The sequence below is a fragment of the Zosterops lateralis genome (genome assembly GCF_965231275.1).
Source record: "Zosterops lateralis genome assembly, chromosome: 4".
Taxonomy (NCBI): Eukaryota; Metazoa; Chordata; class Aves; order Passeriformes; family Zosteropidae; genus Zosterops; species Zosterops lateralis.
In genome coordinates this window covers 59265812-59283221 of record NC_139765.1, presented here as the reverse complement: position 1 = coordinate 59283221, position 17410 = coordinate 59265812, and the positions used below count along the sequence as shown (strand labels likewise).

Below are 17410 nucleotides of genomic sequence, written 5' to 3'. Positions count from 1 at the left end.
GGGATGTAAAATGGAGATAGTTGCTTTCAATTTGTGTGAACTATCCTGCTGCATAATATTTTATATATATATAGTTTATGCTTTTTGTGGGTGGTTGTTTGTTTTTGTGAAGTGACTTTGCATTAATAGTTTTGGATTTCTAGTTGGATTTGTAATCTTATCAGGGAACCTGAGCTCTAATGAAAAAATGAGCCTACAGCTAGGACATGAAGCAGAAAGTGCTTAGCCTTGCTGTTAGGCCAGCACAGATAATGGTTGTCTAAAGCAGGTATAAGTAGCAAGAAAGTAGTTGGTTCTTTATAAACTTTATTCGGACTGTATGCCATGAGTCCTGTGCAGCTGTTAGTTTACATTGTGGTGCATGGCCAGGGTGTACTTTTTTCATGGATGTGCTCTGACCTGGAGCTAATATTTTGGTGAAATGTACCAGTATTAATATTAGTGGTAATTCCAAACAGTAAGCTTGCTAATGGAGCAAGTCTGTGTGCCAGTAGCAATTAAACCAGGAGAATGACTGTATTGCCATAATGATTTCCACACTGAATTCGTTTAGCCGAGGCAACAAAGAGCTGCTACCTGCCCTAGTGTGGAAACTAAACAGTTACAAAATCACACAGTCTTTTCTATTTTCTATATTATCATAATTGAAGAATATGAAACCAGCCCATGCTTTTCTGATGAGGTAGCAAAGCATTCTCTTTCACTTTCTCTTAGGTTAAAATTTCCAGTGATGTATTGGATATTGTAGGCACTATTTGTATAGTGCTATATAAGCCCTTCTGGACTCAGTAAAAGGCTGAGCGTGTGAAATGGCAGCAGCTCAGCCCTAACTGCAGGTGTTGTTGCAGAGGAGAGCTCTTTTTCTTCTACCTTTGGGATTTAAATTTTTGTGTGGAAACTGGCTTTCCTGTGAGGTTCTAGATTCCAGTGGATTTTGTACACAGATGATGTTGGATGATACAGCAGTACCAACTCCAAACTTACTTCACCAGTCAACTGTGATAAATCACATTCTTTTGACTTCTTGTGTTACTTAAGCTCCAATTATTTCAGCTTTCCACTGGTATTCCATATAAATGCTAAATATTCTCTCACTAATAATTTTTTCCCCGTCCCCTCTCTATGACATTTGAAAGTCAGCCTGCATTTAGCTGAACAAAAGATTATGGCCTGTAGATAACGTAACTTTGCACCTGGCTGAAACTTCATAGAGAGTGTTGTTTAGGATCAGCACAGAGAGACTTGCAAACTTCTCAGCTTTGGCAAGGATTGAAGAGTAGGGGAGAGTTTGGGGGTTGACAGTTCATATTTGCCTGAAATGCTTTCAGAAAAAGAGCATCCAGCATTGTACTGAGCAATCTGTTTGAAGCATGGGTCAGTGTGGGGAAAATGCTACCTACTGAATTTTTAGTTTAGTTTCCTGTACTGTCCTGATTTTAACTAAGTTTTTCAAGGCAAGAAAGAGCAATGAGGTAGTCAGATTTAGAATGCAGCTTAATACAGTGTCATTGCACAGGAACAGAAGGATATGAATGTGAGGGTGTGCAAAAAGGATGGAAAAATTATCTCTGTTTGATGCTGTTGCTGCTGATGTGAATGATTTTGCAGCCTTGCAAAGAGAATGGATAGACATGAAGAAAGGAATTAAATTTCAGCTACACATTGACATTCAATGTGTAGCTGAAACAGTGTGACTGGAGAAGGTGGCTAACATTGTTTCTGTCTGTTTTGCAAGTTTGAAAACAGACATTACTAAATAAAGCAAGTGAGTTATTTTTCCTTACTCCAGGGTTAGGATTTACCAGCTCAGGGCTTTCAGTCACTGCTTGAACAGTCTACCTTCTGTTCTGGAACAGAGCAACTTCTGTTCATTAGAAACAGTCAACAATAAATATGAAGAAATTTTCTGCAGTTTGCTTTGGAACTTGGTGTATCGGGTGTTATGGATACAGCATGGGGTTTTGTGTTGATTTTTTTTTTTTTTTTTTTTTTTGAAGGCGTGGCAGAAAAGTCATACAGTGGTTTTTGTTCCAGGAATGTTGCTTTGAAAGTTAAGAGTAAAGGCACTATTCAGCAGGGATTGTTGAAACACTGTTTTTAGCTGTCTTGTCCCATTGTGAAGTCTCTGGTTATTTTAGTAGTGTTAGCTAAGCAATCATTGCAGTAGTGATTAATGACAACTTGTAATTTTTTTAAACTGACCTGACCCTTCTGTTCTTTTGTTTTACTATTTAAAATTACTTATGAAGTGGCTTGTAGCTTTACCTATAGGTGTGTTGATAACTTTGTGTTTGTTTTGAGTTGGTGAAGTGTAATTACTGGACTTGTGGCTCAGAGGTATAAAGCAATCAACTGCCCTAAACTTGAGAATATACAACTGGGAAGACAGTGTTTCTGTATGGAGGGAAAAGAAATGAAAACAATTTTCAGAGCTGTAGTAGTCTTGCCATGAACATGTAATAATTTGTGGACTAGAGCTATAAGAGCTGGAAGCAGAAGTGAATATGTGTGGGTTTTTAAAAAGGAAATCTGGCTAAGAGAGACAATTAAGAGTTCTACTTTGCTGCAGACATAGAAAACCCTTTTAACTTTGCTAAAAAATAACAGTACCTATTTTTAAAATCTAGGCTGCTTGGAAGAAGTAGTGAACTTCAGTAACAGACATACATTTGACTGGAGAGGAAGAAATTGAATGAAGCCTAGTGTTGGCATGACTGACAGTTTTTTGACTTCTGGATAGCCGTGCATTACATCAGTTCTTGGCTCTATTCAAAAATTATTTTTCTATAGTGAAGAAACTTTTTTTTTCTTTCTTTTTTCTTTTATTTTTTCTTTCTATTTTTTTCTTGTTTGTTTCCGAATATATTTGTGGTATTTATCAATGCCTTTAAAAAATCATGAATGAGTTGTAATGTGAGGAAGTTCCCAAATGCATGTACTTACTCTTCAAATATTTCACTTAATTGCATTAACTAATTGTATTTTTAAGTTATTCATTTGACTTGGCAGATAAATCTTTTTTGTATGTGAGGGTGTGCAAAAATATTATTGCTCTGCAAGAAGGAGTTTTCAACTTTTGAACCAGAAATCCACTGTCATCCGTGCCTTTATTGTGGGCATTATTGGGTCATTTGTTGATGTAATGATGCTGCTGGCAATGTTTTTGAAACCAGCTGTCTCCCAAAACTGTGCTTTTAGTAAAGTTTGACTCTGGTAGTTAAATATTAGTTACGAGTGTGCTTTCTAAACAGAGTTGACACCAGCCGCATTTTTATTGACTGATATTCTTTTTACAGGCTTAATGTATTTGGATGTTGGGCTGATTGGGTGCTGGCATACAAGAGGTACCCAAATTATCTCAAAATCCCTGAGCTCTAAATGTGACTGAATTTAAGATTGGAGGTACTCAGACCATGGTTTTGTGGTTTCATGTTGTTCAGTGGTGTTATGGATGTTTGTTGTTGGTTTTGGGTTTTTTGGGGTTTTTTTTGGCTTCGTTTAGGTTTTTGTTTGTTTTGGTTTTAATTCTTTCCCATTTTTCCCCTTGGACCTAAATAAATGTTATTCTGTAGCTCGGTAAAGCAGCAGTGACTGTGGTGGTTTGGGTGGTTGGATAGCCTATATTCACCACATTACTTTTGACAGTGCATTACTTGGTCAGCTGAATTCTGACACTAAAATTTCTGGAAGCAAATTGTCTCTAACATCCTGACAGGACCTGTTATCCTGGCTCAGGGATCCTAGGCTGCTGGGCTGTGCACTCTTCAAAAAGCCTTCCTTAAACTTTTCTTTTATTATTTTTTTAATCTGAATTTACTTATAATGGTATTTGTTTAGCACATGTAAGCACTGTTAAGCATTCAGTCATACTGCAAGGAGTTGCTACAGGAAGTGTATTCCTTTTCCTGATGCTGCCCTTGTTATATAATTAGTACCAGGCTCTGGTAAGCTTTACCCCAGCTGTGTGACTCAGCCACTCCTTACAGCTGCCAGCCCCAGATCAGGGATGATGAAGGATGCTGAGTTTCGTGCTAGAGCTATATTTTGGAGGAAAAAAACCTCCATAATTTGCAAAAGAAATATAGGGTGTCGTTCTCTTTCTTTTGTATGTAGAGTTGCTTTCTTTATGAATCTTTACCCTCAGAAGGGTTACTTGCTGGCTTAATTGGCCTCTTTGTATCCATGAGACCCATAGTTGTAGACAGTGATCTGGGGACACACCAAAAGACCTTTCTTTTTCCTTTTCTTTTGAATTTGTGACCTCTATGTTCTTTGTGTTGTAATCATCAGGTTGCCAAAATTTTTTCATAATATTAATCTATTCTAGTCTTCATTATTGTTAGTGCTAGTGAAAAGAAGATGGTGTTTCATCCTTCGTGTATGAGCATAATAGTCATAAAAGCTAAAATATATTTTTCAGTAGAAACCTTTAACTTACAAGAATCAAGTGCAGTCATTGTAAGAGGGACAGATTTAATATGCAGTTTAAGGCAGTACTGTTCTTAATTTGCTTTGTGGATATTGGACTTGGTGTATAAATATATGTGGGGCACAGCTATCAAATTACAGACTGGTTGAACCCTCTGGTAAACTACAGTTTCAGTGATATGGAGAAGCCATCCAAACCCATAGCCACAGGTGGTTCTGCTTCCTTGGGGTAAATGTCTTGGTTGCAGTTTCCCTTGATGGTGCATTTCTTGTGTTTGTTCAGAGGACATTTCTTTGATTTCTGATTGGACTTTTGGAAATGTTAGGTTCCCAGACCACATGGGGAAGAAACCTGCTGTTCATTTCTGAACCAAGTATTCAGGATGTCTCTGCTGTTCTGCCAACAGTGGGATGATGTCCACAAGTGCAGTGTAAGCAGACAAAAAGCTGAAAGCGTACATAGGGCTTTCTAAGACTGGAAGCTACCTCTCAAAAACTGAAATGACCTAGCACCTTCTGGAGTTCCTTTTTTTCCTCTCTTATTTTAAAGATTCTCAGTGGTTATATGTTCAGAGTTAATCCTTAAAGGAAAGGTGGCTAGTGAGCAGCCTGTATATTCCAGTGTATGTTTATTTCTCATGTTCCATACAGCATGGTGTCCAGACCTTGAGCTAATGCCGATCTAGCTGTAGTACAGCTGAGTGCTGTGTTCATTGTGCAGCAGAAATACTTATTTTTGCTTCTTACTCTGGAGAATGACTTGTTCATGCTCCCTAATGGGGAGAGGCACTTGCTTCAGGCTAATCGGCTGCTGGAGATCAGGTGACTGTAGTCCCTTTCAGCACCAGAGTGCATTTGACCCTTTCAGCACCGCAGCATGTTTGACCCCCGATTGCTGTGACCCTATTGAAGAGACCCAGGTCTCTATTCTGCCACTTCATTGCATGATACAGGTGTGCCTGCATTCCTCTATGGTATGGAATTAATTTAGAATTTTACTTTTAGAAGGTCTTGACTTTCATTTCTTGCTCATAAACCAAAAATACTTCAAGTCTTAGTTCATGAGTTATACTTTGCTGCATTTGCTTAGCTCTCATTTTATCTAAGATACTATGTTATCTCTCTCCTACCTTTCTGAGAGGGGTGACATATATAACAATAGATGTTAAGAAAATCAAGGCAAGTAGCACAGTAGAACAATGTAAAAAAAAAAAAAAAAAGTCTGTTTGCCTTTGGAAAAGGCACTTCTGTTTAGTTCTACTCAAACTGCACTTGGATCTGGAGGTATGCCAGTCCTGTGCTTGGCAAGCATGTGGAAGCTTATGGTAGTGCAGCTTTTCCATCAGAGATGACCTTGTCTTGAACTAGAAATAACCAAGGCCAGTACAAACCCTGCAATACAGTTGTTCCTTCTCTCTCTCTCTCAAGTCAAATTTTTCTCAGAAGTAGTCGATTTCTTTGCTCACTCGTGAGTAAATTAGTTCACAATAAAACCGCACAAAGAAGGTTTGTGTGGACACATTCATTCATGTTGTCAAGAAAGGTTTTGGAAGTCTTCTTGGTGCTCTGGAGGATCTGCTAGCCCTCCTATGGGGGTGGTGTGAGGAAGGCAGCATTTGGAGCAGTAGGAATTATGTGAGAGAGGCCTGAGTGTTTTCCCTCTGCATTTTCTTAGCAAAAGTGCAGGGTTGTGCCTGCCAGTGTGAGGATGCCATCTGTGTAGCACAGGCTGCTAGGCTGTTACAGAATTGCACAGCATTAATGTGAAATCACAGTGCTAAACTGTTTCCTGGCTGTGGCGGCTGCCCGGAGATACAGCTATTGTACAGCTCTGCAGGAGCCCAGGCAGAGCAGCAGCCTGTGGAACTGCCTCAGCCTGGCACTGCCAATGTCATCTCCAGCATGAACAGCTAATGGCTGTGGGAGCTGACCAGATTCAGGCTGCTGAAAAGGGTAATTGTTTCATAAAATTAAATTTGTCAGTAAAAATAAAAAAAATAATAATTCAAGAGGTAGAATTTGAGCATATGGGAGAACTGGACAAATTTAATTATGGCAGTGGTATATTTCCTCAATTTAATTTTGTTCTCATTTATCATTTGTTGCTTTCTCATTAAATGCAAACTGGAAATGACAGTCTGCAGCACTGGAACAAAATGTTTTCTGCATATGTTTTTGAATAGGATTTTTTTTTTTGTTTGTTTGCATTACAGTAAGTTAGCAATTGAAAATGTAATACCTCAGAGCCCATTTGGTAATTTATTGGCTGATTTTGCTGAATGTTTTAAGTTAAGGCTTAATGGCCATATTAATGGCCACACATGGTTTGAAGGGATGCTAATAGCTTTTTATCGGTATCTTAGTAGGACTTTGGAGTAAAATCTGGACTATGTAGATCCTGCTTAAGCTTTTGCCATGGTCCTTACTGCATTTTTTTCTTAATATCCAAGACTGTTTCAGGAAGTTTTATTCTCTGGTATTATTATACTTGTATTGAAATACGTTAAGACACCAAGAAGTTTTGGGGTACATGAAGTAGGTAAGCATTAGTGCATGTGCAAAACATCTGCCTCACTTGTGCTTGCCAAGAAGTGTAAGTTTAGGCTGAGTAACACCTGCACTTTGCCTGTCTTCTGTGGGCTCTGGGCACACACCTGCTGGCAGCACTGGGCTTGGTCTAGACCATGGCAGCTTTAGGGAAACACCAATGGGAGCAGTGCCCAAATGTTAGGTAGGAGTGATGGAGTTCCAGTCACCCCAAGGTAGGGCTCCTTGCCCTGGCTGGGTCACTGCTGTGTGTCTGTGCCCCTGGCACAGGTGAAGCAGGTTCCTGGGATGGGAGCTGACCCATGGCAGGGGGGAAGACTTGGCTGTGTGCTGGGTGGCTGAGTGTCTCAGCTGCTGAGCCCTGTCTCGTGTGGTCACTATAATTTGTATGTCTGTAATTGCATGTCCATTTTTCCATCTTCATACCAGTACATGTAATGCTGGTGATTGATACCATTAATATGGAGTTACACCATTAGTGATGCCACTATTTAGAAACTCTGTGTAGATGCTGATTGCTGCTATGGGCCTAAAGATTTGTTCCTGCACTCTTTTTGCTGTTAACAGGGGATAAACCTGGAGTTTCTCATATGCCAGACCTTTTTGTATCCTTAAAGCTCTTTGAGAGGTGTAGTTCAGATGAATGCATTCAGACATTATAGCTGTGGTCTCATCTGAAAGTGTTGCCTATTGCAGAGCAAGATTCAGTGTGTCCAAGCAAAAATACTGAAAAGTTTATGCAAGCCTAAGTATCAGGTGTCTTTGAGATGAAACCTGCTTAGCTTCCTTTGCTCCCTGCTTGCTCTGAAGGGAGTTTAATGGAAGTGATTTGGTGATTTTAAAGTTAAAGGAGTAGTAAGATGAGGGAATTCTGATGCTGAAGTAATAGTTAGAAGCTGTTTTCTTCTGGTTTTGGGCAGTTTTTGTCTATTTCCCAGTTCATATTGCCTGCTATGTCTCACTAAATATTTTATGTGAAGTATCACATAATATACTCACTAAGTATATTATGTGTATAATATTGTATGTATTTCCAGTCTTTCTAGATTTAATATTTAATATACCCACATGTGAAACTTAATTGTGTGAAATTTAATAGGCTTAGTGTAGTAAGAGAAGTATTGGAGAGCCTTGGGTTTACAGGTTGTTTCCTGCTCAGAGTAGCACGCGGTTTGAATTTGTGCTTTTCTGAGCAAGGTGAAAACAGCCCTTTCCCCACAGAGCCTTTTTAATGGAAAAGAATTTTACATGAGGCTCCAGAGTAATTTTTTCTTTCCAACACACAGCTTCTGGATAGTCATTGCAGACTGAAAGATTAACCTATGATTATTTTTTTCTGCTTCATTTTCTGTAAAAAAAGAATAATTTGATTCTTTGCCCTTTTTAGGTTACTCTTAGAAGTTCTTGTGTGCTTATTGCTATTCTGTAGAGGTGCTGAGAAGGCATATGGTAAACACTTTGAGCATTACTTTTTTTAAAGTTTACAGTTCTTCTCATGCAGATGCAAATTAAAATCATTGGCTTTGTTTATTATATGAAATGAGATTAGGAGGTGACGTGATCACAGATGGTTAGAGATTGCTAAGATAAAATTAAATAATGGAGAAATTTTTAAAGGAACAGCCGCAGAGGTAAAACTGTTTAGTAGCCGAAAAGGGATGTGTGGATGTATATATACATCCTGATAAATGCATGTAGTTATTTATGAAATAATATATATTTAGATCACTGGGACAATTTTTCATCCCTAGAAGTAAACTTAGGATGCGTTTTGAAGAGATACAGTGTTATCTAGTTTAGACAGGAATCGATTCTGTAAAGTCTGATGTCATGCATAACACAGGGCATTGGCCTGATGATGACTAGTCCCTGAACTGTATTATCTGAGCCTGTTCTAGCTGACAGTACTTTTAGCAGAGATATTGTGCCCCTGTTCTGCTGAGGGATTAGTTCCAGTACAATACAGTGCATTACTGTGCAACTGCTGGCTGGTTTAGCACTCCCTAATTTGACAACTTGTCCCAGTGTGCTGAGGCAGGAGAGATTTAGGGGATTAAGTTTCATGTGTGTGGCCTGGAGGTGCTGTGAAGTACACGTAAACAAGAATTGGGTGTGTTCCTACTTTGGAGAGGAGGAGAGGGAAGGATGTAAAGCAAAATGTTGTTTGGGAAGTTGCCACATCTAAAGAGATGTGATTGGAAATAGGTAGAAAACACCCGATTGTCTGCAATTAGGAGAGTAGCCTGAAAAACAGGTGGGGTGGGGCCATTTAGAAGACAAAATGGGTGAAGTCAAATTGGTCCTGGAGAAAAATCTCAGTGGCAGACTGCCAGACCACAGACTGGGTAAGGACAGATGACCAGAATGAACTCTTTCACATTTTTAAAGTGTGGGCGCTGCCTGCTTTGCTGACAGAAGTGACCACATTAAGACGTGAGAGTGGAAAATGTTTGGCTGTAAGCAGAAAGGAAAAAATCACTTTCCCAATTCATGTGTGGGATGGAGAAGGAGGAGATGTTCCTATAGGCAGTGCTGGAGCAGAATTTGACTTGCATGAAGATTTCTGTTTGCTGGACCACACATTCAGTGCAAATAGTAAGACTGAGAGTCTTGAGGTTTGGGTGGTGCACTCACACAAGTGGCCAGAAATCAGGTTGAAGGGGAGGAATCCTCTGCTTACTCATTGAGGACATCACATGAGCTTCATGGCAAATGTACCAAGAGAGCTGTATAGATTTCAGAGCATGAAGTATCTCTTGAGGAAATCTCAGGTTGGGTGATGGTGTCTTGTCTGCACATCTGTTTTTGGGGGAAGAGGTCATTCAACCCTGATGCAGTCACAATCTGTCTCTGCTACCTCAGCTCCATAGCAGAGTGGGACATTGTGTAAGACCAATGACAGAATGGGTGAAGCTTCCCTGTTTTAGTGGAGTCTTGCTTTATTTTTCCTTTCTGTTGCATAAGTGCTGGTGAAATGCTGCTTTTTCTCCTAGCACTGCCTTCAGATTTAGTGGTGAGTTAGGGAGGAAGGACACCATCATCACTGCTGGATCTCTGAAATATGTTTTACAACCCAGGGGAAGGACTGAGCTGGTAAGAAGCTGGGAGCAGTGACACAGATACCCCTCAGCTCAGCTGGTCTCTGGCGTGGTGTCTTGCTGTGGGCTGGTTGTGCTGGGCTGATGTGCACGGGCTTGTGCAGCTCAGCTCTGGGAGGTGCTGCCTGGCTGCAAGGCAGGACCTGGCTGGGAGGATTCTCATGGGAAGTCTCAGCCAAGCGACACCGAAACTGCTCACTTTACAGTCCTGTCATCACTGTAATAACTATCATGCAAATCATTGATGTTTTAGACATGCTGTTCCTTTTCATGGTCACTCAGCCTTTACTTAGTAGTAGAAAGGAGAAATTTATTCAGCACCTGTCATAATTGATGTCATAATTGAATCAGTTCATCAGTGTAGAAAATTAAATTTTTTTCAAGTGCAGAATAAAAATGTATGAAGAAATACTTTAAATAAAAAACTTGTCAACTTCATTCTGCAAGTTGATCCTAAAAGCCCTTCAGAACTGGGGAAAAGTTGTGTTTTTGGGATGCACTAAAGCTTGCTTGATGTTGAAAATGTGTTTTCCATCCAGGTTTCTAGAAGAGATCTTCCCTAGGCTTTTGTGATCTGGAAGGCAATAAGACATACCTCTGGAGCTTTACAAGCCCTCAGAGTTCATTCTTGTAAGGACAATTGATGGCCTCTGTACTGTGTGCACTGGATTAGTAAAAGAATAAGAATGCTTAGTTTGAAAAAGGAGCTTGCCCTCTGACTGACTTCACGGCAGTAAAAGAAGGCAGCAGAATAACCTACTGAGTAGGCATTTTCTAAATATTGCTTTAGACAGCAAGCTTCAGTGTTTTATTTGCTCAACCTTCCAGTTGTGTAGAATGCTTTTAGAAAAGACATATGATTAATTTTTCTTTGAAGACTTTCTCTACCTAGAAATAAAAGCTACTTTATTACCAAAATTTCCTTAATTTAGAAGGAAGTAAATGTGTTACAAGCTTCTTCTGTACATATTTATCAGATTCTGCGTTTAGTCAATGCAGGTACAAATGGATCAAGTTGGTTGTTATTGAAGGAGTTATGTAAATCCTGTATTACTCTCAGGATTCTTATTTCATTTAAAGAAAAATCCTTATGATGTTTTTAGAGAGACAGTGTGACCTATATTACACACTTAGTGTTCTTAAATGCAAATACTAGTTGTAGAATATTTATGCCTATTTTGCACATCATATAATCTCTTTAATGATATTTTTCAAAGGTTTACTTAATTTTCACTTTACACTAGAGGGTAAGCTGACAAGGGTGGGACCTTCTGATCATTAATGAAGTTTCCATGCTGGAATTAATGTGTGGAAAACCTTACAGATAAGTTAAGTTTAATCTCTAGTCCCACACATGGGATATAATGAAACCCTCAGAATGAAAAATCTGGAAAATACACTTGACAGCAATGCACATACCTGGATGAAAAATTCCAAATCTGCAATAAAATGTAGATACATCATGCTCTGTGAGATTTTTTTTTTTTCAAGCTGGATATTTCTAACTTCCTCTAACATGTGCATAATTGGTCTGCAGCAGTCCACTCAGTTGTTGGAATCAAGCTCTCTCTCTATCAGCAGGTGTTGGCACAGTCACAGTAGATCAGCAGGTAGCTTTGGGTCCTTATGCTCCCATTAGATTTTGGAACAAGTTTTGTGTGTTTGGAGTTGAGCATTTTGGCTTTGTTCCCTCTGAAGGGGGTGTAAATTGTGCACACTGAAACTGCTCTGTGATCCAAACCAACATGTGATATCTGAAGGTGTTGGGGAATTTGCTTCAAGGCAGCGCAGCTACTCTGAACAGAGTGTTAATGTGCATGTGGCCCTTAAAGCATGGAACATGAGATATGTGCCTTCTGTGCTTGCAGATCTTTGACACTGTGTAACTGGAAGTAGCCACACTGAAGCTTTATATAATTGGAGGATCTAAATAAAATATTCCATGATTCTGTTTGTGTGTAGCTGTACTGCTGTTTTTCTTATCATTCTTATTAGCCTTCCTTGTCACATCTTTTAAGCTGCACACATTTTGGTGTGGGTTTTGTTTGTTTGGGTTGGGGTTTTGGTTTGGGTTGTTTTTTTTGGTGCTGCTTTAGGAACTTGGAAATATATATTTTTAAAAGGTAGATTTGTAAACAAATTATTAGTTGCTTACAGTTAGAACAGTGTGTTGAGTGGGCCAGAGTTTTTCTTCTTGATGGTTAATCATTAGGCCAACTGAATCACAAGCTTCTGCAGTCATTATTAATTGTGAGGCCAGTACATTAATTCAATTTTGCTGAGGCTGCAAGAGCGTTAAGAATGCAGAGGAATTAATAAAACTATAGAATATAAGAAGTTCAAGCTATATTCTACAAGTTATTTTGTAAAAGAAGAAACTGAACAAACTGAAATAAAAGCTGAAATTTGACTTAGAGGGGAAATAATGAGGAATGAAACACTCTTACCTTTAGAACTTGTTAAATATTGTTCTTTTCCTGTTGTTTGAAGGTATACTTCTTCACTGAAACCAAACATTTCACAGAAGTGTTCTGGTTGTAAAAAGTTCCTTTTCTGACAGAAGGAAAGAAATGTGAGCCTTTTACCTTGCTGTCATTGTTCTCCCAGCAAGGAGGCTTTCATTTAGGATGATATCACAGAATATTCTGAGTTAGTAGAGACTCATAAGGATCTTCAAGTCCAACTCTTGAGTGAATACAGGCACTGAACCCACAACCTTGGCATCACTGGCACCATGCTCTAACCAGCTGAGCTAGGTGTTGGTGGGTCCTTACTCCCAAACTGCTATTTAAACTATCCTGTATTTTTTTCACATTTAACTTACTTGTTAAAAAAAAAAAAAAAAAAAAAAAAAAGGTAGTAAAATGACTCTTTTTACAATGAAAGCATGCAGAAATTAGATAAAACTGGAAAGGTTGATTTCCAAGTCTGAAACAACATATAAAAGTGACTCTTCAGTAGTGCATAATATACATACAGAAACATTCAGAGTTCTAGACAGGTCACCAGTTCGAAGTAGGTGAACCTTCAGAAAAGATGGTGTCATTTGCATGAGCAGTTTTATGGCCAGAGCTCGGATACTGTCAGTACTGTGGCTCAGACAACCCAAAATCTTCTGGCTTGGTGAAGAAAAATTCTGACTTCTCAGTCATTAAGAAATTATCACATCCCTTATTTATATTGTATACTCCTCCTCTTTTTGATGATGAGAATTTCTAATAGTTTTTTTTTATCTCTTCCAAAACAGAATTAGACCACAGTTAGCCAAAGAGAAGATTGAAGGATGCCATATTTGTACATCTGTCACACCTGGCGAACCTCAAGTGTTCTTGGGAAAAGATAAGGCCTTCACTTTTGATTATGTCTTTAACATTGACTCACAGCAAGAAGAGATCTATGTACAGTGCATAGAAAAGCTGATTGAAGGTTGTTTTGAAGGCTATAATGCCACGGTCTTTGCTTATGGCCAGGTAAGTGTCACGATTTTATTTTGAAATGTTTATTTTGGAATAAACAGTTTTTTGCAATTGATTTTTCTGTTAAATTTTCTGAATGTATTCATCTGGTTTTTAGCATCTTGGGTTTATTTTCCATGAGTTATTCTGTAGGAGAGTTTATATAGAGTTTATATAGATTCTCTTTAGACTGGCAGTTGAAACAAGGAATATATGTAGGATGCAGATCTGAATTTAATAGTAATACTGAAAATAGTATCAGTTGATACAATTCCTGAATTCACGTCAATGCAGATTATTGACTTAATCAATCAAACAAATTATTGACTTTAATCACTTGAACTATAGAGATGGGTTGTACTGAGATGATTTTCTGAGCAACTTTTCAACCCATTGAATTTAGAGACTTTTGGGAATCGGAGCTTTTTAAAAATAGATCCTGAAGAACTTGAGGCCACATTGTTTGCTTGTGGGCAAAATGCAGAGATCAGATTCCAAAGTCAGACAACTTTTTCTAGAGAACACACCCTCTTAGGGCACTGGGCACACTCAAAGCTGAGCACAATGTAGAGAATGTGTTCTTGTCTTCTGAATATTCCTGTACAAACTGATTGCATAAAATGTGGTCTTGGATGCTGAGTTTCACCAGTGTTAAATGTTGTATCTCAGGTTAGCCAGGTGAAGTCTATTCCTAGTCAAACAAAGCAGTTTGCAGATCCAGTTTAGCAGATTATGTTCAGCTGTGTGATCCTATCTTTGTCTTAGACTTGACCCACTAATTAAGTGAAAACACTACACTACCTTGTGTTCTATTGGACTTCACATTTAATTAGATTATTTTCCTAGTGAAGCTAGAGCTTGTATTCTTTAGTATAAAGTGAGGACAATGGGAATATAATACCTGAGATATTCAGACATCTTAATTAAGAGAGTCATTTGATCTAGTTCAGTAAAGAATTGCAAATGCTGCTTTTACCTCCAAAATACATGCTTTAATTAACAGCCTTGGTTGGAAACATTAACTCATCTTTTGACCTAGTGGTGATAGCTCAAGGCTGATGTAAGCAGGTTAGGGAAAGTTTCTAGGGGAAGGGTTATGAAAGATTGAACTGCTCTCAGCCTTCTTGTATGTGATCTCTGGATAAACAGTAGAGTTTGTCTAAATTCTGCTGTTTATCCATTTTTCAAAGTGACCTGTTGTTGTGTGTGTTAATATTGTAAAGGTGTCAGGTTGATATGGACACTAGTGTTTGCAAACTGTATTTCTATGATGATGTGGCACTATTAACATGTTCTAGTGACTACTCATTTTTCAAATTAGACAGGTGCTGGCAAAACATACACCATGGGCACTGGGTTTGATGTCAACATAACAGAAGAGGAACAAGGCATTATATCACGTGCTGTTAAGCACCTTTTCAGATGTATTGAAGAAAAAAAACAAGGTGCTATTAAACAAGGACTTCCACCTCCAGATTTTAAAGTGAATGCACAGTTCTTAGAGGTAAATATCCACAAATCCATGTTTGCGGGTGTAACTTTGTGGGTTTTTTGGTGGTTGTTGTTTTTAGAAAAGCAATTAAATATTTTTTCTGGTTGCTTCTTTTAATTTTTTTTCCTCCCAAGATGTTTTGAATTTATCTTCAAGATTTCAAAAGGAAAATTTATGAGATTTGCTTCAGATCTTCAATTTATGAAAGTAGTCTTTTTATCTTATTCCAATTAGTTTACTGCTTCCCTTTGTAGTGTTATTTTGAAGTATAGAAATAGTTATGTTCATCATCATTTGTCCCTTTCTGTTTGTAGGACTTGTTGCTTGTGCCTGTTGATAATTCTTGACATAACTTCAAAACAGGAAATGATGAACCCTAATTGTACTTTGTGGCTTTGAGTAGTGACCATGCTTTGCCTGCTTTTGTCACTTTGCCATAGATTTCTTTAACTTTCAAATTCTGTTCAGAAAACTTTCTTTCACCAAAGAAAAATAGCATGAAAATACGTCTTTCTGCAGTTCCCACTGGTTTAGGATTGCGCTTCAGTGTTTTTGTTCCCTTCTTTCTTGGACCCAGAGGAAAAAAAAACAAACCTGGTCAATACTGTGGCAGAACTGCTCCCCTTGTGTTTTCTTGCAGACACAGTTACTGGTAAAGGGGCCTTAACATGTGTGATCTTTCTGACCTGCAGCAGCTGTTGCTTTACGCCCTGTAGGTTTTATACTGTCTCTCCTGACAGTGGAACTGCTTTTTAAATTGATTGTTTTGAGTGTAATGTATTTAGATTTACTGCCAACCTGCAAAACCTGATACTTCGGGCACACGGAGAGGCAGAATCAATTTTAGGAAGAGCAGGTGTAGAGTTGTTTTGCTTACTTCAGTATGTACAACTTCATATACTTTGGGGGTGTAAACCCCCACTTTTATATTACCCATGAGAATAGCTGTTGATTTTATTACTGCTGAAGTAAACTAAGTCCTTTAATCATAGATTCTTATAACTGTTTTAAAGATTAACAAGCTGGCAATAATTTTGAATTGGTCTAGGTTTGTCGCTGCTACCCTTATGCAGAACTTTTTGTTGCTCTGGCTAATATTTGCCTAGAGGGGGATGGCTTGAGCATGTGCTGTGGGAGTGCTCTACTCCGTGCACCAGGGAGCTGCAGCTTTGCTTGGGCAGCTGCAACATGAGCAGCATAAGGAGCAGTAACCAGTGTGGTTTCTGAATTGGTTGTGTTTTTTGACGTAACATTACAAGACTGAGTCCCAAAATACAGGGCAGTGATGAAATGTTACACTGAGAATGGTATGAAGAATTGCAGCCATTACAGTGTATTTCAGCTGAACTGTACATACTGAAACCTGTCTTGTTTATCAAATTTAGTGAAAGGTTAAATGATGTATATAATAATTTCTCACTTAACGAAATGTCAATGTAGATTTTTTTCTTTTACAGAGGCTTTCCCAGAAGGAGCTTTTTCCGATTAGTTGGATGTTATACATTATTCTTGTATCAAAAATTATCCTGGTCCCCCCATCCTATCTACTATTAGATCTGGATTACATAAACAATAATTTAGTCGTTGAACAAGTTGAACCAAGATTGTATTTTTAGAATAACTTTGAAGTCTTACACCTGGATAGCTGTTGGGAACAATGACTTCTGTTTGCTACTTTCTTGCCTTTCTTTAGTTGGCTGCAGTCTGCCTCCCTTAACTCTTCGCTTTCCTGCTTTTTCAAAAGACAGGCATATGCAGTCCCATCCCATTGCAGGTGCATTATCAGGATCTGCTCTAAATTGTGACATCAGTTTGTTTGAATTTATGAAGGTAAATCGTTAGTAAGAAGATTTCTGCATAGAATTTCTATGCCTAATAATTAAATATAATTCCTTTTTTAATAGATAAAGAATTAAAAACATCACATTCACAAGTGCTGAGCTTTTTCTTCCCTTTTCTTTTTGAGGGAGAAAGTGACTTACTTTCAGTGTTATGAGAAGGTACCTTGTGTGAATACCCATCTGTTGTGGTGGTTCTTTGACTGTTACCTAGGAATTTAGATCAGGAATTGGATTAGTCTGGGCTGACCTTTGCTGACATGAATTAGTATAACTAAATTAAAGACACTTGACATATTCCAGTGTACACAGGCAGAGACTTGAGCCATGAGAGTTCCAGTGGGATAATGTTTTTTCTGGATGGATTGTCTGTTTTTTTCCCCCTGATATCTTCAATTGGATTTAAATGGTTTGCGTAAAGCTCAGAACATTCTTATGGAGTACAAAAACCTTGCTCAAGAAGCCATGCCATACTATTTTTGGACTGATGCTTGGTGTCCTTAAGAAGCAGCTTGCACAAAAACTATTATTATATGTCAAATTCCTTCCTGG

At 38.4% G+C, this 17410-nt stretch overlaps 1 protein-coding gene across 5 annotated transcripts in view; it reads left to right on the top strand.

The window, feature by feature from the left end:
* The window catches only part of KIF21A (kinesin family member 21A), an 87622-nt gene that overhangs the window by 15795 nt on the left and 54417 nt on the right, over positions 1 to 17410 (top strand). For all 5 annotated transcript variants that reach the window (XM_083859461.1, XM_083859463.1, XM_083859462.1 and 2 more), the window contains exons 2-3: positions 13321 to 13543; positions 14850 to 15032. In XM_083859461.1, the coding sequence (XP_083715587.1) occupies positions 13321 to 13543; positions 14850 to 15032 (406 nt within the window). The remainder of the gene's footprint in view (positions 1 to 13320; positions 13544 to 14849; positions 15033 to 17410) is intronic.